At 37.1% G+C, this 23664-nt stretch overlaps 1 protein-coding gene across 1 annotated transcript; it reads right to left on the bottom strand.

Annotated features, from left to right (window-relative positions):
* Positions 1-16624: 16624 nt before the first annotated feature.
* LOC149244335 (uncharacterized) lies at positions 16625-17204 on the bottom strand. Its single transcript, XM_089367972.1, has 2 exons — positions 17154-17204; positions 16625-17032 (listed from the first exon to the last, which is right to left on the bottom strand). The coding sequence occupies exons 1-2, from the start codon at positions 17172-17174 to the stop codon at positions 16862-16864; spliced, it is 192 nt and encodes a 63-aa protein (XP_089224098.1). The 5' UTR covers positions 17175-17204; the 3' UTR covers positions 16625-16861.
* Positions 17205-23664: the final 6460 nt, after the last annotated feature.

The raw sequence follows: 23664 nt of genomic DNA, 5'->3' as shown, positions 1-23664 counted from the left end.
TTTTTTGTGCCCACGTTTAAATTCAAGTTCAAAATTTAAAACAAAATGCGAAGGCTTTTGGACGCTATGTGGGAGTTTGGTGAACTTGATACTACACGTGAAAGTGGGGGGTCAATAGAATGTATTTGACTTGCAAGTTGTGTGGCAAGCATATGTCAGGAAGTATCCACAGATTAAAATTCCATTTGGGGCAAATTCTGGGGAAAAATGTTGAACTTTGCACAAATACAACTCCAGAAATCATTCGACGGGCCATTCAATCATTGATGGATAAAGAGGATGGAAAGGACACCAGGGCAGCACTAAAAAACCAACTTATAGGGGGCTCAAGAGTGAGGGGAATTGAGAGTGGCAGTGCTTCTTCAGCAGCATCACCTTCCTCACCCATGGGTCCCAGCCCCTCATCTATCTCATCTTTTCTTGTTCCTAGAACAACAGCTGGTTCACAACTTGGGATCAAATCAGCAATGAAAAGAAAGGAAAAGGTAGAAGCTGATAGGTTGGTCAGTAAGTGTCTTCTATGGAGTGATGTTCCTTTCAACATTGCCAAGACAAACCCATTCTACCAACCTATGTTTGATGTTGTTGCTGTCGTTGGCCCGGGGTACAAAGCCCCCACCTTTGCAGAATTGAGAGAGCTCTTCTTCAAGATGAAAACACTGATTGCACTGCTAGATTGGAGGAGTTTAGGGCATCATGGGAACACACTGGATGCACAGTCATGTCATATGGTTGGACTGATCAGAAGTGTAGGACCCTTCTTAACTTCTTGGTTAGTTGTCCCAAGGGGACAATTTTTATGAAATCTGTTGATGCATCTGCACACATTAAAGATGCACGTTTATTATGTGAGTTGTTGGACATCTTCATTTAGGAAGTAGGCCCAAGCAATGTTGTCCAAGTCATAATGGACAACGCTGCAAATTATGTTGCAGCTGGCAAGACGCTTATGGAGAGGTATCCTAACTTGTTTTGGACACCTTGTGCTTCTCATTGCATTGACTTGATGTTGGAGGATATAGGTAAGATTCCTACTGTGAGAGATATTGTTGAATCATCCAAGAGCATAACAAAATTTATTTATAATCGTGCATTTGTGCTTAGCTTGATGAGAAGATTCACCAACAAAAAAGAGTTGGTGCATCCTGCCATTGCACAATTTGCCACTACTTTCATATCTCTTCAGTCTCTGTTGAATTCTATGTGGGATGTGAAGAGCATGTTTCTCTCAGCGGATTGACGTTCTTTATCTATCAGCCGCAAACCAGAGGGAGAGGGCATATACAGACTAGTTTCATATGATCAGAGATTTTGGGCAGGAGTAGAGGAGGTGTGTGCCATTTCAGAACCTTTGGTAAGGGTTCTTCGGTTGGTTGATGGAGACAAGCCCACAATGGGCTACTTGTATGAGGCCATGGATATGGCCAAAGAAGCCATTCATGCTTATTATGTAGATAAGGGAGACGAGGGGTTAGAGAAACAACAGGTCATATGGAGTGTGATTGATCACCGATGGAACAATACCCTCCATCGCCCCATTCATGTTGCAGGTATCTACCTCAACCCTGCATTTTCTTACGCCTGTGGTTTTAGATTTGATGCTGAGGTGATGGATGGATTCTTCACTTGTGTCGAGAGGATGGTGTCATCTGAGCAAAAATGTGAAGAGATTTCTAAAGAAATGGAGGTCTATAGGATGGGAGGTGGTACATTTGGTTTTAACATGGCTATTAAGAATAGGACGACCAAAATGTCAGGTAAGCTTCAGTTTGTTTCAAACTTTCAAGTTTATATTTTCAATGTTTTTTTATGTTTCTCATTTTTCTTTTAACTTGTAGATGCTTGGTGGACAAGCTATGGTGCCAGAGCACCCCATCTCCAAAAGCTTGCCATTCGAGTGCTCAGCCAAACATGCAGTTCCTTTGGGTGTGAGTGCCACTGGAGTGTATTTGACAAAATACACAGCAAAAAGCACAATAGGTAAAAAAATTTCAAATTAATTTTTTTTTAATTCATTTGATTAATTTTAATATTTAAATTTTCTAAGTACTAATTTACAATCTATGACCCTAATACAGATTGGAGTCCCAACGCCTCAATGACATGGTCTATGTCTACTACAATCTTCGATTATGGGTGAGACAGCTTCAGAAACCCACTGATGTGGAATCCATCTCATTGGACAATATTATACCACCTCTTCATGGAGAGTTGAGACTGAGAGGCCGATCATGGACTCGATCCTGGATTGGTTAGGTGTGGATCTAGAGGATGTAGCAGTTGCAGGGGAGGGAGAGCTAGAGATAGAGGAGGAGGAGCAACATCAAGGTCAGGAGGTAGTAGCAGAGCTGGATGAGGATGATAAAGCAGCAGCAGCAGCAGCATAGGACAGAGGCCACATCTTCCATCGGCTTGTAGAGGACGATTGAGTCCATTTGTATCCCCAGGGGCAGGGCCTTTTTCCTCTAGAGGAAAAGGAAAAGCCATTCCCTATTCCTGTAAAAAGGGAAGAGGATCTCAGTCACTGATTACTTGATGACTTTTAGATGACTCATGATATACATTTATTATATTTTTTGTTGATATTTTGACTCTTGAGAGTTGAGACTCAAAATTCAGGAGTTGATTCACTATTTTGATATGTGATGTAGCATTAGACTTCATATACATATTATATATTAGCTTTCTTTACATATTTATGTGGAAATGCATTTATTTGATGTTGTGGATACTCTAGATGTTAAAAAAAAAAAAAAAATGAATAATTTTGTGTTTTTTTAATTTTGCCAACTTTTTCGAAAAACCCCTGACTTTGCCGAGTTTAACAACTTTTGGACCTTTGCCGAATTAATCCCGACTCCAAAATTTTCCACATTACCAAAAAGTCCAAAAAATACACTAAAGACAACTCCATTTCCTATATCATGTCGTTTGCACAGTAAAACAATAACTTTGCAAATATATAAATCAATAATATAGTATTTTATAATTTTGATCGTACTTAGAATTATTGTTCGATCTCCATACGGATGACTCTATTTACATAAATGATTCTTTTTATATGGTCTGGAAACGGTTAGACCTTACCCTCTCTCAATCGTTTTACTTATTTCTACAACTAAAATATTTGAATTCTTACAAGTTGATCAACATTAAAAGTCTATGTCCGGATGACCCTATTTACATAAATGATTCTTTCGATATCGTCTGGAAATGGTTGGTGTTATTTATTTACTCCAAATATCGAAGTTATTGTCAGCGCTGCAAATTTTTCTGCCATATTAATCCAAAGATCGGAGACTGCAAGTGACTGCTTGCTATAAAACGTTTCGATGGGCCACGGCTTTTGGCAGGACAAAGTCTTGCAATTAATGGGTGTACCATATTCTCAAGACCCGGTTGACATTGAAATAAACGTATAATTATAATTATATTCCACTGAGCAATTAAATCTGACATTGAAATAAACCAACCATTCTATTCTTTCTATACCATTATATATTTTCTATGCGATATCTCCAATATTGAATGGTCAAAAGTGTAATGGTTACAAGTTGCCGAACATTTAAATCGTTAATGTCAGCTTGTCAGATTTTGGCCACAATCAACTATCATGAATAACCACTTTTAAAAGCCGTAACTTCTAACCGACTTTCAAATTTGCCTCGTAAAAATCATGGAAAATCATATATCCGTGCGTTTTCATTTAAGTGATCCGAAATTCATAATTTTTCATTAATGTAGGTAATGGAAAATAATAACTATTGAGAAAATATATAATGATAGTGTGCTATTTCACTCTAATAATCTCTTTCTAAACTCTTTTTATTAACCGGGTTACATAGATAGCGTTCAGTGCTATTTAGTATAATTATTACTCTTTGAAAGGTATGAATTAGCCTCTATATTTGAACAAGGGCTACAAAATAACTACTCCAATTTAGTTTAAATATAGTTAAATTAGAGTAATAAAACAATAAAGACATAAAACTATATATTAATAAAATTTATAATTAAAATAACAAGATAATCTATGATTGCATTATCTACTACATAGAGATAATAAGAACTCTATTTGTGGATGATTTTTTTATAAACTATAATATCATATTTGTTCATTTAAATATACAATTGCCTTCTAGAAACACTCTCATGGGAAAAGAAGGTTATGTAGTGTTAGATTAAAATATAGTTAAATTAAAATATATGTTATTGCTAAATATATTATTTTATTATTAATTTGTACCATATATTTGATTAAAATAAAAGACAATAAAGAAAAGATTGCAATTGATAAATGACTCATAGAATTCAAGGCTTTAATTACCAGCTCCATCCATGCATGTGAATGGAAGATTATTCATAGATGGAGAGGAACTTTTAGAACAATCATACTAGGCTATTGATATTGAATGGTGATAACTGTTGATTTTTTGAGTAGCTTGGGAGGTATTCCAAGCCCTAGGGTTAGGGGTTTGGAGGGTGAAGTGCCACAAAATTCATTTGTGGGCTTGGAATCCAAGGTTTGGGATTTTCACCCATCGATGTTTGGGCCAAAACCATGGAGTATTTTTGACATGTGGCGGATGGAGATGATAGAAGATGGCGTGGAAAATCCAATGCTTTGAGAATCTTCGAAATCTGAGATGTCTTTGATGAGATATGAATTTTTGAATTTGACAATGATTTTTCTGGCATGTAAGTCATGTAGGGTTGGTGTGAATGTCCAAAAGGCATGTCTATTCATGGAGCCCTTGTAAAGTCTATAAATACAAAGTGATGTGATGTTATTTCACACATAAAAAAGTGCATCAATTCATATATAACTCTCTAAATTAAGTTGAGCTCAAGGGAAGGAGGATGAATTTGTTTAAGGGTTATGTTTGGGTGATTTTGACACTTGTGATAAGGCCAAATTGATACAGATTGATAGCCGCAGGCTTGACAAAAAAATATGGGTTGAGTTATGATGTGTTTTTCTCCGTGTAAGTCTGAATTTTGAGCAGGAATGTTTCTGCATTCCTTGGGCAGATTCTGAAGATGTGTTGGTGAGGTTTTGAGGGAGCTATGTCTAGTTCTTAAGGTCACATCTCTAGAGACTAGAAAAAGTAGGTTCCAGATCTAACAAAGGTCAAGTGAGGGTAGTTTGGGGCTAGTTGTTATTTACTATTATTTTTCCATTAGGAACATTAAATTGGTATCAGAGCATGATCTTGGCGAGTTGTGGGGAGACTAGCAAGATCATGGAGGTGTAGGCATGCATGCATAGTGAATGGTGAAACTATGGACATTCTAGTGAAGTAAGAAATATGTAGTACACAGAGGATCATAGAGGAAATCAATAGAAACAATGAAATTCTTAGCGAAAATGATGATATACTAAAAGAAAACTATGAGAAGCTAAAAAGAATTATGGGCCCAATTGAGTAGCATTAAGAGGATAAACTGGAGCCATCCTCATCCTTAAGATAGAGATCCTAGAATTAAGCATGCCACAGAGGTGGAGCCATTTACACCATGTGGGGATAGTCGATAGAATCAAGGCACACGACCTCATGAGAAGGAGTGCACATGACATGGATAATTAGGGGATGAGACCAAGAGGTAGTTCTACTGGTGGAGACCTAGCTTTAGATATCAGGCACATGAGGAGAAGGTTGAGCATGATGTTGATAACACGTAGGAGGAGCACATAGATATCCCAAGAGTGACACATTGGTGGAGACAATTGAGCATACACTTATAGGGCCATCTGTTGAGGAGGTATCCAGAGCTATGATTGAGTTTCCAGATGATGGCCTCCCATAATAGGTTGATGAGGTGCCAAGAGACATAGCGGTATCCACCATTGATGAGGTGCTAGGAGACATATCCACCATTGATGAGGTTCCTATAGACAGAAAGGTATCCAAAGATGTGACTAAGCTTATAGATGATAACTTCCCACAATAGTTTCAATGACTCACGTCAGCCTTCTAACACTGAAAAAGGTCACGACAATCTGAGAGACCATTCTGTAGCAGAATGTGGAGCTGGATGGCATGAGAGCGGTTTGTGCCAAGTTAGTGGTCCAGATGACTCACGTTGGGGAACTGTTGATGTCCCTAACGATGCAACTAGAGGGGTGTATGTTGGAGTGCCATAGTAGCCCTCTTCATGTATAAATAAATGGGGCTTGTAGCACTAGTGGGTTTCCACTACACAATGGAGAGGGATAATTAGAGTCACCTCGATAGATTTTATGTGGAAATCTGACCAGGGAGATGAGGTGACATGAGTTGCATAGGGTGCAACATTCATAGGATGGAGGGATAGTTCTTTGTATAGGAGTACATGCATTCAAGCCCTCTCTTAGGGTTGGATGGAAAGAGGTTTTGAGTTGGTACTTGGTGGAGTGGGTTTGGACTTATTGGGATGGTTGTAGTTGGGAGTGACACTCAACAGGAGCTCCCAAACATTGGGGAAATTGGAGGCCCAAGTTGGCAGTAGGATCCAAGTGGGGCCTCCTACCATACACTGGAGATGTACGATGATGGATGTTGGGATCCAGATGGGACTCCCCACCACATCATGGATTTAGCTAGTGAGGGTATTAGCACTGTGACAAATTCGATCACTAGGTGACCACACACTCTTGGATCTCAATCAATGTTAGTGACAGGTTGGATTGACAGAGGATCAGGTAGACTCGATGAGTTGTTTGGGAATGTTGGTTGGGCATAGAGTCACATGATGAGTAACATCCTCTAGCATGTGCTTATTGGAAGGGGGTGCATCGAGATGCCACTAGACAAAGCAATGCATGGAGGCAATGCTCACGAATTAGTATACTGGACAATGAAGCTATTAAGGATAGGAAAAATAGTATCATTCTTGTTATCATGTGAGGAATTAGATTACTCAGGTCTGTTAGGATAGATGAGGAGATCTAGCTCACATCATGGAGGGACTGCTAGTAGGGTGGTGGATGCACTGACACATGAGTGATGTTTGATGGTTCATGGTGGTACTGTAATGAGCATTGGGATCGAGTGGATTATGAAATTGTGCCACGAGGTTGAGTGTTATGCATAGGAGTGTAGGAGTATGTGCTTGTGTAAAATAGGGCATGATGATGCATAATAGGTTCAGTTAGAGTGTTACCTCCAAAGAGATCCCTTGAGGGGGACAACCATAATACTCTTGGGTTTGGAACTCTCAGGATTAGAGAACAGGTTGGTCATAGGGTTGCCCATAAGTTTCCATATGAGTTCTTGAATATACCCATTAGGTCCCATACACTTATCACTCTCAACCATTGCACTCTGATACATGGGACTTGGGTATTATCTCTTGATGTCTTCATCACGAGCAACAAGACATAGAATTTTTATCTGAGATAGGTAGGCAAGACACAGTGCATCAAGAGAGAGGCTTTCCAGTAGTGGCATATGGGCAAAGCACAAGATGGCAAGTGCAAGTTTTGGGATGATCCGATCCTCATTAGAGGTAGCACGTGCTCCACCCTTGAGCCCACACTTAGGGAGATGCCATAAGGAAATCTTACACGAACCAGATTGATTCATGATTTATGGAGTCCATATATTTATTGTAGCACAGAACTGAGATAGGGTATGGGTTGGTGCCACTAGTTCTCATGACTATGTTGCACCTGATATGGCTATTGGATCCAGAGATTTAGTTGGTTTATTGGTCACTTTATTTCGTCACGAGAAGGATTAAGGTAGAGAGTGACCCAACTCACTCTTAGTTTCACATATGGGACAACGTTGAGGCCTTCGTCACATGATAGGGATTGTTTTTCTTGTCACTGCTCCAGATTAGGGTTATTGTTAGGTGGGTAGGCCTTGAAATCATGCCGTTTCTTGGGCCAGATGTGTTGGCACTCATATATTTTTCCATCAGATTCCAAGAGAGGAGGATATAGCTTATGCACGATGGGAAGACAATCATGATCTAAGAGTCGTGTAACGACAACATGGTGGCACCCTTTTGAGATTAGCATGGGATCTGGGCATCACAGGATTCGACCATTTAAATACCCTTAGGAATTCAATTGTTTCTACAGGGAAAGATCATTCAGATCTTCCATTGGGTTTCAATGATTCACTGATGACATGGGGGACTTCGCCAATATGGAAGGATGTTCCGCAAGAGTAGGTCAGGACGGTTTGGGACCCTCGGACATAGTATTTATTCATGTGATGATGTGCGACATCGAGGAGTGTTTTAATGGCACATTTGGACCCTTGCATTAGCTCAACCAGCCCGTCGATCAACAACATGTAGTGATATTTATTGAGGACAAGCAATTTTTGGCAGGGACGACCGTCATGTCCCCACTTTTGTGCATGCTAAAATCACTAAAGAGTTTTGCTAATTTTTATAATATTAAGAAAGGGGAAAACATTATTTTGTGAGAAAAGACAAAAAATAGTATTTTAATGGAATGGTGTAAAAATAATATTTTATTGAAGGAAGGAACACAATATATAATTTTAATGGAGATTGGTGGGAAATTATTATTTTATTAAAATGGAGCAAAAAGTCACCTAGTGGAAAATGACCCCCATAAATAAAATAATAATTGAAAAGGGAGTCTAGAAGCATGGGAAGAAATTATAAAAGGAGGACATGCTCATTTTTTTATCATCTTTTTCCTATTACATTTCACCTTTGATCTTCTCTTGGGGTTGTTTAGAATAATAAGAAAATTGCTTTTTCGCATAGGAATTCCAAGCATAAATTCCATCCTCATTTTGGAGAAATTCAAGGGCCTCCCTAGCGAGGCCTTGGGGAGTCTACTTTAGGACTTCCATTGGAGATAATTACAGATATTTCCCTCAGCCACAGCCATTCACACTACCTAGGCATAGAAGGAGAACTACAGTGATAATATGGAGCAACTTTCTTTGTTTGCGGGTTTTAAGCATTTGCATAATTTTTTCTCTTGGCATGAGGAGGAGATTGACACTAATTTACTTGGTTGAGACAATGGTATATTGCTTGGAAGAATTATTCTTTTCTGAGCCTATGCTGTGGTTATTACGTTGAATTTGCAAATGGGTTCCCGGTTGGAAATTTAACTAGAGTTGGTTGGGAATTGCATTTATTTCCGAAGGAAATTTTTGTAGGTGATTTTCGGCTATTTCCAAAGGCGGATTTGGATCATTTATTAATGTAATTTCATGTTGGACGTAGAGCTAGGTAATCCAAGATTTTGGCATTATTTGGGGCTTTCCAGGTCGACTGGAATTAAAGCAATATTTTTCTGTTTTGTATGGGTTTAGTGAGAGGATTCCGTGGTTAAAATTTCATATTTTCGTGGAGTATTTGGGCTACAAATCAACATTCCTTCAACACTGCGATTTATTGGAAAACTAGGTAATTCACACCACTTGGTGAGCTTGATCTTGGCTTAGAGTTAATCCAAACCATTTTTGGGTTTTTATGGGTTTGGTGTGGGGAGCTCTCAGTTAAATTTACATAATTTTCTGAGCAGCTTCTATGGCATAAATTCCAGCGCTTCTTTAGAAGTTTCAGGTAATTCACACTTCTTGGGGCTTTCCGTGTCAGCTAGAATTAGCCCAAGATTTTTTCTGGATTTGGTAGATTTGGGTGAGAGAAGTCTCCAATTAATTTTGCAGAATTGTCGGAGCATATTTGAGGGCATAGATAAAAATATTTCACCTCCAGCAACAACGGTAGTATAATTTTTGGGCATTGTGAGTTGCTAGTTGAGCCATTTCCAGGTTTGCATGCTTGTGGAAGCAAACCCAAATTCCATCATTCCACTATATTTGTACTCAGTTCCAACATTGGTATTAATAAAATGACTCAGATTTACTAGTCATATTCTATGACTTATTGATTGTACATGTATGTGTGAATTTCTTATTGTTGTAGCTTAGTGCATGGCTATGTTATTTGCTATTATTTTTCCATTAGAAACATTACAAATTAGGTCAATTGCATTCAAACCATTAATACATAAGTCTCTTTTAACTCAATTTGGTTTCTTTAATACATTAAGTCTCCTTTAATAAGTGATAGAATGGTTTCTTCATTTTGGGAATTCTCTTCCTACCATTACGTATACACGTCGATAAGTAAGTGCCTTGACTGCTCCATGAACCTGTGAACTTTTGAGTTTGCATTTTTGGGGTAATGTCAAAATCTTGTACAGAATAGTTAGGGCGTTGTGGTGGTAGAGCGAGGGACAGAGGTCAACACGAGCAGAGGATGAAATCGAGGCACATATAAGATAGGAAGGATATAATGCGATAGACTAGAGAAAAGTTTATATTTAAAAGTATTAAATACTAGAAATTGTTACTAAAGGTCCAAATATATACTGAAGGAATAAAGATTTGGAAAGATTATGTAGCCATAAACAGAGCCCACCTACAAATTTTTCATAATTTACTTTCATTTACTGTTAAACATGTTTAAAAAAACATCATTTAATGTTTAAAAAAAATACTTCAAAAAACATCATTTACACTTATTGAATTGAGGCTTCTGTGATCCATATCAAGTTTTATGAGAAGATGTTTCGGCGTAAATCACATTATAATACATTTGTCGATGCGTTTCGAACCAACGAGCACTGTTCATCGTCAGGACAAGTTGAAGAACCAGATCATGGTTGCATGTTAAATAGGGAGAGCAGATCTTCCAACGACTAAGTTTCATTCGGAAATGGCTATATCGGACTGGGCAACTAGACTAGACCAACGACTATATTTGACCATGAAACGGCTAAATTTGACTAGCCAACCGGACTCGACCAAGGGATAAGGACATGGACTAATATTATATTTGATAATATTATTTAATTATAATAATATTATTAGATAAATAATTATTCAATGTATTAATAGTGTTTAATATACATATTATCAATATTATTAACATAATATATTTTTATGTTCTAAATGCTATTAATGTTTGAAATAATAATCTTATGAATGTTATTTGTGAATATTTATTTTAATACTTTTATGTTAGTCATGTTTATTATTTATGTGAAATGTTAACAATATTTATGTTAATAGTAAAAATAAATCTAGAGATTATTAATAATAATAAAAAAGTAAAATGTTAACTATATTTATGTTAATATGTTAATCGTAATTTATTAATAGATCTAGGTATTATTAATATTAATAATAGTATGGATTTATTATTACTCTTAATATTCCTAAATATATAACTATAATAATAATATTATAAAATTAATTACTATTTTATAAATTATATTATTATTATTATTAATGGTTTTTATAACTTATTAATAGAATTTATTAATTAAATATAAACTTAAACCTTTAAGCTATCTAAGGTAAACTTAAACTTTCTAATTAAATATAAATTTTAGATCAATAGCCATCTATAATAGATAATTTTTTGAAACCCATTAAGTTAGTTAGATAATGGACCATCTAATAAATTTAAGGAAAATAATATGAGGGAAATTTCCCTACAATGACTAAAAATAAAGAGGAACTAATGAGAAAGAAAATAGTTCGATTTAACAGGCTAGTTAAATTAAAACCATACCCATCAATATTTTGGGATAGAAAAAGGATTTTTATTTCATGAATAGACAATTTGTTCAAAGCATTAATAGAGAAGGGGTGAAAGAGACCAAATGCCCATAAAAAATCAAAGAGACAATAAAAATGAAACAACAACGAACCAGAAGACAGGTGGCGGGGGAATGACCAGGAAGAGAGGGCAGGGATCAAGCAATTGCATATTTTCTAGCCATCATCTCTATTGAGATTGCTTGGCCTTTTTTCAATCTCAATGGCTTCCCTAAAATTTTGGTGATGAAACTATGCAACCTTAGCAATAACACAAAGCTCCTCAATACAAACGAGATGTTTAGTCTTCTAAGCATGCTCTGCTAGTGCGCAAGACCAGGTCCTCCCATGTTTTAGGTCTGTTGAGTGCTCATTAATCCTCTAATTAATAGAGTGACCAGTCTCGCCAATGTAGGGGGTCCCACAGGAACATGGAATAATATAGACACCTTTCATGTCCTTGGGGTCGAGCGAATCCTTTACCGATTGAAGGGAGTTACAAATGGTGTTAAGGGGTCTAAATGCCGAGGGAACATTATGCTTCCTAAGAATCCTTGAAATCATATTAGTGGTCCCTTGGATAAAAGGTAGATGGATCCCTAAGACTCGATATTTAGGGTCTTTCTTGACCAACGAATTCCGGTTGGCTTTAAGGAAAGCCCTTTGACCAAGGTGCCTACTATAACCATTATTAACAAAGACATTAAGGAGATGGCCTTTCTCTTTATCAAGGCTCTTTTCATCAGAGATTCTCAGTGCATGAGTAGCAAGCATGTTGAGAACGCCCAACTTTTGAGCAGGGAAATGATGGGAGCTCGCATGAAGATACTGGTTAGTATGTGTTTCCTTTCGAAACACTTGGTAGGAGATGAAACTGTCATTATTATTGTGAGTTTTTATGTGGTCTCCCTTTACACTTGCATTCCTATAAAGGAGGCCATGGAGGTTATCAACCGACTCATGGACCCTGATACAGCTTGGTTAGTTGAGATCTATCTCACTTCCACTTTTTTCAGCTTCGAAGGTGAGTTTTATGAGCAGACCTGTGGTGTTGCCATGGGCTCCGCCCTGTCCCTAGTTGTTGCTAATCGTTTTATGGAAGATTTTGAATCCAGTCTTTGGCCTCAACCCATCTCTTGCTCAGGCTTTGGAAGAGATTTGTAGATGACACGGGTGTCATTTGGTCTCATGGCCAAGATGAATTGGATATTTTCTTCAAGCATCTCAATAGTCAATCCTCCACCATTAAGCTCACTATGGAACGAGAATTCGATGGATGCCTTCCTTTCTTCGATGTTCTTATTTCGAAGAATAATGACGGTTCCTTCTCCCACCAAGTGTTTCGGAAGAAAACACATACTGAGCAGTATCTTCATGTCATCTCCCATCATTTCCCTACTCAAAAGTTGGGCATTCTCAACACGCTTGCTACTTGTGCGTTTAGAATCTCTAATGAAAAGAGCCTCAATAAAGAGAAAGCCCATCTCCTTAATGTCTTTGTTAATAATGATTATAGTAGGCAACTTGGTCAAAGGGCTTTCCTTAAAGCCAATAGGAATTCGTTGGTCAAGAAAGACCCTAAAGATCGAGTCTCAAGGGTCCATCTACCTTTTATCCAAGGGACCACTGATAAGATTGCAAGGATTCTTAGGAACCATAATGTTCCCTCGACCTTTAGACCCGTTAACACCATCTGTAACTCCCTTTGATCGGTAAAGGATCCGGTCGACCCCAAGGACATGAAAGGTGTCTATATTATTCCCCGTTCCTGTGGGATCACTACATTGGCGAGACTAGTCACTCTATTAATTAGATTAATGAGCACTCAACAAACCTAAAACATGGGAGGACCTAGTATTCCGCACTAGCAGATCATGCTGAGAAGACTAAACATCATGTGTGTATTGAGGAGACTTGTGTTATTGCTAAGGATGCGCAGTTTCATCACCATAAATTTAGGGGAGCCATTGAGATTGAAAAAGGGCCGAGAAATCTCAATAGAGATGATGGTTGGAAAATCAGCAGTTGTTGGATCCCTGCCCTTTCTTCCTAGTCATTTTTCCCCCTCGTCTTCTGGTTCATTGTTGTTTCCTTTTTATCGTCTCTTTGATTTTTATGGTCGCCTGGTCTCTTTCACTCCTTATTTATTAATGATTTGAACAAATTGTCTATTCATGAAATAAAAATCCTTTTTCTATCCCTAAATATTGATGAGTATCCTTTTAATTTAAATAGCCTGTTAAATCAAACTATTTTCTTTCTCATTAGTTTCTCTTTGTTTTTAGTCATTTTAGGGAAATTTCCCTCATATTCTTTTCCTTCAATTTATTAGATCGTCCATTATCTAACTAACTTAATGGGTTTAATTATTTTTTTTTTAATCTATTATAGATGGTTATTGATCTAAAAATTATATTTAATTAGAAAGTTTAAGTTTACATTAGATAGTTTAATGTTTTAAGTTTATATTTAATTAATAAATTCTATTAATAAGTTATACAAACCATTAATAATAATAATAATAATAATAATATACTTTATAAAATAATAACTAATTTTATAATAATAATAATAATAATAATAAATAATATAATTTATAAAATAATAATTAATTTTATAATATTATTATTATAGTTATATATTTAAGATTATTAAGAGTAATAATAAATCCATGCTATTATTAATATTAATAATCCCCAGATCTATTAATAAATTACTATTAACATATTAACATAAATATAGTTAACATTTCATATAAATAATAAACATGACAAACATAAAAGTATTAAAATAAATATTCACAAATAGCATTCATAATATTATTATTTCAGACATTAATAGTATTTAGAGCGTAAAAAAATATTATGTTAATAATATTGATAATATGTATATTAAACACTATTAATACATTGAATAATTATTTATCTAATAATATTATTATAATTAAATAATATTATCAAATATAATATTAGTCCATGTCCCTATCCCTTGGTCCAATCCAATTGGCTAGTCAAATTTAGTGGTTTCATGGTCAAATATAGCCGTCGATCCAGTCTAGTTGCCCTGTCCGATATAGCCATTTCCGAGTCAAACTTAGCCATTGGAAGATCTTCTCTCCCTATTTAACATGCAGCCATGATCTGGTTCTTCAACTTGTCCTGACGATGAACCACACTCGTTGGTTTGAAAGACGTCGACAAATGTATTATAATGTTATTTAAGCCGAAAAATCTTCTCATAAAACATCATTTACAGTTAAAAAGGTTTAAAAAACCCAAAAAACAATTCCTTCAAAAAAAACATCATTTATAGTCAAAGAAGTTTAAAAATACCAAAAAAAAAAAAAAAAAAACCAAAAGAACTTTATGACTTCAAATTTGAAGACTAAGTATGATGGCCATTTAGAAACTGTTAGAATGTCGACCAAAAGTATGAGAATCCGTGGAATTCACAGGTTCCTCACAATCCGAACAACGAATGCAAGAATGAATATAGTGAAAAATCCATGCAATCCTCACAGTCCGAACAACGAATGCAAGAATGAATATAGTGAAAAATCCATGCAACCCATGTTCATTATATTTAAGGATATAGTTGTATTGCCATTATATTTGACGATATAATTGTATGGTCAGACACCTAAAATCTATTATATTGTTCTATGAGTTAGCCATTCATATAAGCAAAAAAACATGTAAGAAAGTAAAAAAATGCAACAAAAACAATAACCGGATGTTGAACTACCTATGGAGTGAGACAAAAAGAACACTCAAGTACATGTCATGAAGCCTGGCTTCCTCATCATCAAAATCTCCCTCTTCATCTCTAGTTGTGTCTTGATATTTCTTATACTCAAAGACCAAGCCATTCATGTTGCTCTCTTCCTCAATAAACTCCATCTCGTCCATGCCCTCTTCTGTGTCCATGCCCTCTTCTGTGTAACAATGCAAAAAGGCCTTCCTCCTAATGGACCATGGGCTGACGATATATGTGTAGAGACCTGGCTTAGATTTCCAATATAATTCTAATACAAAGTCCTCGTAGTTGGAATACAATCCTTTTTAATCAAATAAACCACTAAATATAATAGTAACTATTATCCTTTACTCAGATAAACCAAAAACTATAATAGTATGTAGGAACCTTTCATCCTCACGTTCAAACTCGGTCCATGATTCTTCTTGATCATATCCTTTTAGGGCCTTTCTAATTCAAAAGAAAATATACCAAAATTGGAAGCCTCTAATCGTTTCCCATGGTAACATTTCTATTTCGCTACTTTCATCTCATAGTATCAAGCATCTACGCCATGGCACGGTAACGAAAATATGTCTGAGGAAAATATCTAGCATCTACGCCATGATATCCTAACAAAGCATGTCTCGGCCAAAGAGTTCAATCCATCATAAGAAGATAGTCATCCAACGTTCTGGAATTGCCTCTCCACATGGAAACGGGTGTTATCTTTCATCGGGCTTTAGTTGCCTACCCACATGGATATGTGCGTTACCTGCTTTAGTTGCTTCATTATATCGATGATTTTATGATTGATGGTAAGGTATTGGTGTGTTGTATCGATGGATTTGTTAAACAAGTAGTTTACTTGTTTTTTTTTTGGTCTTTTTAATTTATGTTTTTTGTGCAATTTGTTCAGAATTTTAAATTTATTTTTTTCCTCGAAAAATTGGTTCAAATAAGAATTTGCTGGTATCATAAGTATGTATTTTAAATAATAAAAATGACAAAAACTCTTAGATTTGATCCATTTTTTTTCTTAAACTCCAAAACTTAGAACTTTGTTCCGCTCGATGAATTAGTGGAGAATCTTACACCATTTATTACAGGTTAAATTTAGAACCTTTGTTCGACTCAATGAATTCGTTAAGAATCTTACACCATTTGTTACAGGTTGTGAGTACCGGGCCGCTTGTGATACCTAATCAAATCCCTAATATAACAAGGAAGGCTGCGAAGCAGCTAGTCCCTGCACATAGTTCTATCTAGCCCATTTAGTTTCCGAGACTTGTTATATGCAATTCATCTTTTGAGGGTCATACGCCTGAGTCATACAAGATGCACATAAGTAACTGACATAGCCATACAGCCAGACACAGCCACATAGTTCTATGTAGCCCGTTTAGCTTCCGAGACTTGTTATATGCAATTCACCTTTTGAGGGTCATACGCTTGAGTACAGCCAGACACAGCGAGTCATAGCCTTACAGAGCAGCTGCCAGACATAGAGGGCTGTCGAATAATATAAAATGCACCAGTTATTTCAAAACAATGTATAACCTGTGAATAATTCTTGCCATTAAATCACTGTCTTCATTGATAAGAGCTACTATTCCACCTTTCTCTGGCTCCAACCTAGACAAGTAAGCCAGTTGAGCATCTGCTTCATAAGGTGCAACAACAAACTCAACTCCTTCTGTCTTAAGGATCTGAATCAGGGAAGAGTTCAAAATGTCAATCAGCACAAAGCTTCAAAGTGGCAACATCTCAAACAGAAACGTAGCTGGCAGAAAAACCTGTGAACCTTTCTGGCAATATCAAAAGCACTACCTGAATCAGTTCATTTGCCATGGATGGTGTAATATGCACTGCCCTCTGTGAAAATAGAGGAAGTGGAACATCACTAACTGTGGGGAAGTATAACTTCAGCACAAGAAAGATATAGTTTTCATAAACAGTGACAATAAAATGAATGTGGTTCACAGGCACTTCAAATCTAGACTTTTTGTTTCTGATAAGAAAAAATACCTAGCTTGTTCCAGGCAAGCATCTCTCCCCCTAAGAAAGAGAAAAAAGTAACTAATTACAATGGCCTTATATAGTAAGCCAATACCATCAGTTCAATCCACCAATAACAAAATGAGATTAGAATTCAGTCTCACCTACAGATGCACCCTATACATCTATAAAGCAATTAGTTCATATAAAAAAATGAAACGCTTCATATTATAGCACGGAATTTTGGTAAAAGTGGCTTAAATTTTTACACTTGCCAAGTAGCTTAGGGACCAAAAGTAATTCACCAATATGATCTCATAGAAAACCTCCAAAAACTAGCCCAGTAAAGAATAAGCTATCCCTAAAATCTTCATCTAACAGGCATGGATGTGTACTTAATACTTGATGAATTTCCTGATGAAGGAAACGAAGCAAACTTGGCATTGACATTTTTTATAATTGGACATTAAAAAACAATGAGTAGTTACCGCATGAAATCCTGTTTTTAGAAGTGTCATTTTGTTATGCAGGTTGACCCTGCTAAATGGTGGTTTAGAATAGAGTCTGTCACTTTCCTTTGTTTTTCTGCAGAGTGCAAAGGAACTTGGTGAAAGTCTATATGTTTGTAAGATGTTAATTACTCTGATTAATCAAAGCATCAATGTCAAGCAGGAAGAAATGATATCGGTCCTTTGCTATTAAATCCAATAGCATTATACAAACAAACACTTTGTCAAAATTTAACTGAGTTTCAGCATGTCATTCCAGTAAAATGAGTTACCCGATCTAAGTTTTTATACTTTAACACCAATGAATGTGGCCGTTTGATCCCGATACCAGGGACTGATGAAAGAAAGTCACAACCTGTGAGGACACACATGCCTGCAAAGAAGACATTTAAGCCAGTCAGTCCGGTCACCATTTTGTTTGTTAATTAACTTGCCTTGCTCAAGACCATGAAGCTAGTTGTATTCTCTAACATCAAGACAAGAGCCAAGATTACAAAACGAAGGCAGAGTAACCGCCAAAACAGTACGAGTTATACTTTTGTCCCACATCAGCTGAACTTAGGGATACAAACTGTCAGAAACCTAGACTTTATCATACCTGTATAGCTCATATGTTAAGTATGCGTATTTACCTATATTAAGCAGGATCTGTAAGCATAAGTAAGTCATTCCATATTAGAGATAATGTAAACTTATTCATTAGGTAGAATACGGTACCCTATTCAAAGCTATTAGTAGCTTATGACCCTGTATTAGTGTAATGGGTTTGGTTCATATACCTTTACCATTAGTACACAACATAGCTGGAATAATGAAGTTGAATCAATTAGGCAAGTAAGCTTAACCTTGTTGAAACTTATGACTAGAGATTGGTGTATTCAATGGGTTTAGTTCAATATGCTTATACCTAGTATACTCATTAAGCAACAGGTTTCATGTCCTTGTTGCTTACTCTATACTGGAAGCTATTACTCTTATTACTTATGTTTATAGCTGTATCTTCCTAATAAATACATGATATGATTTCTATTCCCATTCAGTAAGCTTGATACGGATAGATAAGCATGATACAGGAGCTTAACCCTACTACAGCTAGTTACATGTCACTATGAATGCCATTGATTAACTTATACGACATACAGGATAAGGTCACAGTAATGTAAATGAATATGATAGCTTAACCAAGTGACTTGATTCACGTAATTAGATATGGTTACATGAGAAGAGATGATACAGGAGCTATATCCATTGATTTAATTAGACAATAATCGTGACAAGATAGGATAGCACTGGTTATAAGCTCATATTGGACATTCATTACTTATGATGCATTATGATTATGGATTCCTTATAGGTGATAGGTAGAAACAGGCAGCAAGCAGCACATACCTTAATGACACATACATTATGGATTCACTTGATATAGTAGTGTAATAAATCACATAGCTATGAACAGGGAGGTATAACAAGAGATTTTCTAGCTTACCTCACCTCCGTGGGCTCCCTTCTAGCTAAATATCTGGCCACTCACTTAATTGCATGCTCAGGTAGACCGTAGGAATCTATCATGGGAAGGTGTGATTAGTAAGATCGGGAATAGGATGGATAGTTGGATCTTTAGAGCTCTCTTGTTGGCTGAGCGAATCCTCTTGATCAAAACAGTCCTTCATGCAATTCCAGTCTATATTTTTTCAGCACTGGTAGCACCATGAAAGTCCTTACAGAAATTGATCGCCTGCAATGGGACATCCTGTGGGGTGGACCGTCAAACAACACTGTAGAGAAAATGGTCACTAATTTCCTGGAAATCAATATGCCAACACAATGTAGAGGGAGTTTAGGCATTAGATCCCTGGAAATGATAAATAGGGAGCTATGTAGCAAGCTTATCTAGTGGCAGGTGAAAGACCGAAGTTTCTTGTGGGAAGCTATTTGGAAAGCCATATCTGCTCCTACCACAAAGGTCAATAGCCTGCTGCAAACGAAGACAACCTTACCAGGATCCTTTATATGGAACAGTGCACAGAAAGGGTTCGAATTAGTTCAACGACACAGTTTTTAGGAGGTCCGGGATGGATGGTCAGCTCTTTTCTGGGATGATCAATATCAGTCTCTACTTAATTAAGATTCCTGGCAAGATATCAGGCCCAGTTTTCTGGAAGAAGGATGGTTGCAGGTTTGATAACAGTAATTACAGGGGGAGCAGCAGCAGCATGGGAATTCCAAAGTGAACCTCGGATGAACCAGAGACATGGCCGATTGAAGGAAATGACAATGCTAAGAAATCACTTTGGACTCTGGAGGGAGTTACAACAATGAATAACATAGCAGAAAGAGGAGGCGGATTGCTTGAGACAGGGTCTGGCAGGGAGTGGGGATTTCTCAGTTAAGTTAACCTTCCAAGAAGTTCCAACACCTCCAGGAGCACACCCAGATGAATGCAAAACATTAAGTATGGCAGAGAATTTGGAAATCCAGGATCTGCCAAAGAGTCGTTGTCCTTTTATGGGTTGTTCAATGGAGAGTCCTTACATGGGAAAACTTATGGAAATGAGGCCCTCCATTAATCTTTTATATAAACAGGAGAACTTGGACCACCTGTTATTAGTGTGTTCTGTGTCGGGAAGGGATTGTCACCATCTTTAGACAAGGGCCAAACACCAGTTAAGTGGACAAAAAAATCCAGTGCTGGCCTAAGGAATCCTTCCAGAGCAGGTTGCTGTAACACACATGGGATATTACCAGGGGTTTCCTTTTGTGGAATCTTTGGAAAGCATGTACACATAGGATTTTCAGGGATCAAAAACAAGCTGGGATCCCAAAGGATAAATTATTAAATTTTGAATTATACTGAACCCTCAATCACAGCAAGATCAAAACTTAAATCACTGGAGACCTTCAACACCTTCCCTTCGGAAACTGAATTTAAAAGGGCGTTGAGGAGCAATCTGCACATTGGGGGTATAGTCCGTGACAATCAAGGGCAACCTGTAGCAATCTTTGCTGCTAACATAGGCATGAACACCAACAATGAGGCAGAAGTTCAAGTGGTAGAGATGGGACTCTGCTTGGCCACTCACATTGGCTACCTATGGATACAGCTGAAAGGTGATTCTCAAATCACCATTCATCAAGTGAAGAAGTTGTCTGGATCTAAGAAACTAGATTTCAACTAGGTTTGTTGGAGACTGGCACTGAGCCTATCAAGAATAGAATCCATCCAGGATCACTTTGAGCATATCAGTTTTGGTCACACAAGAATAATCGAGTTGCAGATACCTTGGCCAACCTAGGAGTTCAAAGCAGAACAGGGGAGCTCTGTTTGGAATCCAAATGGGAAGGTTTCAGAGATCAGGAGACAAAATTCCAGCTCTTGAAGCTAGTGCAAGAAGATATGCAGGATAAGCTGGGGCTAGGGAATCCCATATCCTCTCCACGGAGACAGGAGAGCCATCATGACGTTTAAGGCGTGATCTCAGGTATCCTGGATGTCAGTGTATTTGGCTGTGATTTTAATCCAGGGGTGTATGTGACTACAACTGCTGTTACTAAAGCTGGGTTTTGAAGATCTAAAGGAAAGGCTGTGCTCAATAACATAGCAGCATAATAATTCTTCAAAAAAATTTAAATGTTTCTAGCTTTTCTCTAATATGTTTGACGTTTTTGGGCTTCTTTTTGGAGTTTAGGTGGACCGGACCCTATAGGTACTTCAAGAGATTCGCCAAATTTCCGTACAGCAAAGGCTCTGAGTTTAATCCAGGGCTGGACGTGACTACAACTGCTGTTACTAAAGTTGGGTTTTGAATATCTAAAAAGGAAAGGCTGTGCTCTATACCATAGCAGCAAGATAAATTCTTCGAACAAACACTGTTGACATGTACTGTATTGCTAGCTGCTTGTATTTGCATAATGATTGAGTACCACTAATCACCACTTCTATTATATTGATTGCTATGAACTAATGTTTACAGGATACACTATTTTGAAATATGAACATTATTTTATTACATAGAAGACGTGCTTAGTTGTGCCGATGATATTGGAACTAATCTGCCCTATTACTGATCTGATGGTATTGTATTGACATAATAAGTATGGACTCCAATGTGTATCATATCCAGTTTTATGCTATCGTTTATTCCCATAGTCAACACGATATCTAAGACTGAGACTTGGTAATTGTCGTATATATTAGTACTATTCCCTGTAAATGAATGCGATTACCATTTTTGTTCACTAGTGGCTAGGGATTCACCGATGACAGGTAAGCTGGAATAAGGAGAAGCATATGGCATACTAGTAAGGATTAGCTGTAGGGAACTAGACCTTAGCCTTTACCCATGTTGGTAGAACTTAGAAGCAGCTTATGGGATGGGCATTGGGATTTGTCCCTGAATCATTCACAATAGACATATACATAGAAAGACAACTGAAGAAACAAACACAAAAATGAAAAAATTCGGCAAAGCCATGTTTCATTTCTACAGTCAGTTTTCCCATTAAAGATTCGGAAAAGGCATTGGGCATATGAGGTTAGGGGGTTTTCCAATGGAGCTTCTACAGGAAACCCTGAAAATAGTGGGGCTGGTGGAAAATTTATGCTTAGCAGAGATAAGGTCATTTTATTAAGATATGGGATGCGTCTGGGGGCAAACAAAGAACCTGAAATCAAAGCAGCCTTAGTTTTGATGGCCCTGGCTATTGAGAACAGAATAAAGGGAAGAAGCATCTATGGATATTCAATTACTTGCCCACATAAACTCAATTTTATGTGAATCTAAATAACTGCAAATGTGCAGGACTGTAAGCATAATATGAAAAGATCGAGCAGCATAACCGTGAGTAAACAGCAGAAACACAGCACGCCCTTTAACTTTTCATGAAAAGGGATTCATACAAGTTTCAAATCATTAGTAAAAAAGTTTCAGACTTAAGCTTCTCTGGAATTGAGAAACACGCAAAGGACAATGGTTTTAGAAACAAAGACAAATGCATGAACTACAAGTTCAAAAAATAAAATGCCAGATGCCCAAATACCTTTCTTTTCGCTTTTCAAGAAATCGAGCAAGCGATGCTTTACGCGCTTGTGGTACTGCTGGGGTTATAAAGAGACTAAATCAGGCATACATAATGAGAGTTTACGACAGTACAACCCAATACGAATTCACTAACATGCTACAGAAGTTCAAGACTAGCTAGTTCATCAGTCTGTACCTACCAGAAATTTCCATTGCCAGCTAAAAACATAATTGCTTGAGCCTGCCATCAACAGTTTCATTTACTCAATGCTGTAGAAATTTAACTGCACCGATTATATAAATGCAAATGCTCTCATACTAAAGAGACCTCCAAATAAAAAAAAGAGTATAACAATAGTAATACCCACTTGTCACCTAATGACATAGCTTCATGACAGAGAAATAAAAAGGTCATCCACAAGCCTATTGTGCCAACTCAGGAGATGTTGCAACATCTGAAATTTTGGGCTTGCAGAAAGACCAGAGAAAGGCCTAGGCGATCAATGCAGTAACCTAACAAAGGAACCACATGACGATTCTTCAAACTGCCAGCAATGTGAAGCTCTCTGCAGAATGCCTTGTCTGATTCGTTATCATCACACTCCAGCCTTTTTCACAGCAGTCAGTTTCCCAAACCTCAGACTGCCTCTGTAAACGCAGCTATGAGCTACCCTCCCCAGCACTGGCCCGACATTCAGTGCCTTGAGTTCAAACAGTCCAGAAACTAATAAATAAGAAACTAAAAACATTTTCTACATTATTACAGAGTAAATTACCTGGCAGGTCTACAATATATGAATAAGTTGCAGAGACATG

This window comes from Pinus tabuliformis, chromosome 8 (genome assembly GCF_031772625.1).
Source record: "Pinus tabuliformis cultivar Carrire ecotype Pingquan chromosome 8, CPIR1, whole genome shotgun sequence".
NCBI lineage: Eukaryota > Viridiplantae > Streptophyta > Pinopsida > Pinales > Pinaceae > Pinus > Pinus tabuliformis.
The sequence above is the reverse complement of the archived record's forward strand: the minus strand, read 5'-3'. Positions and strand labels throughout refer to the sequence as shown.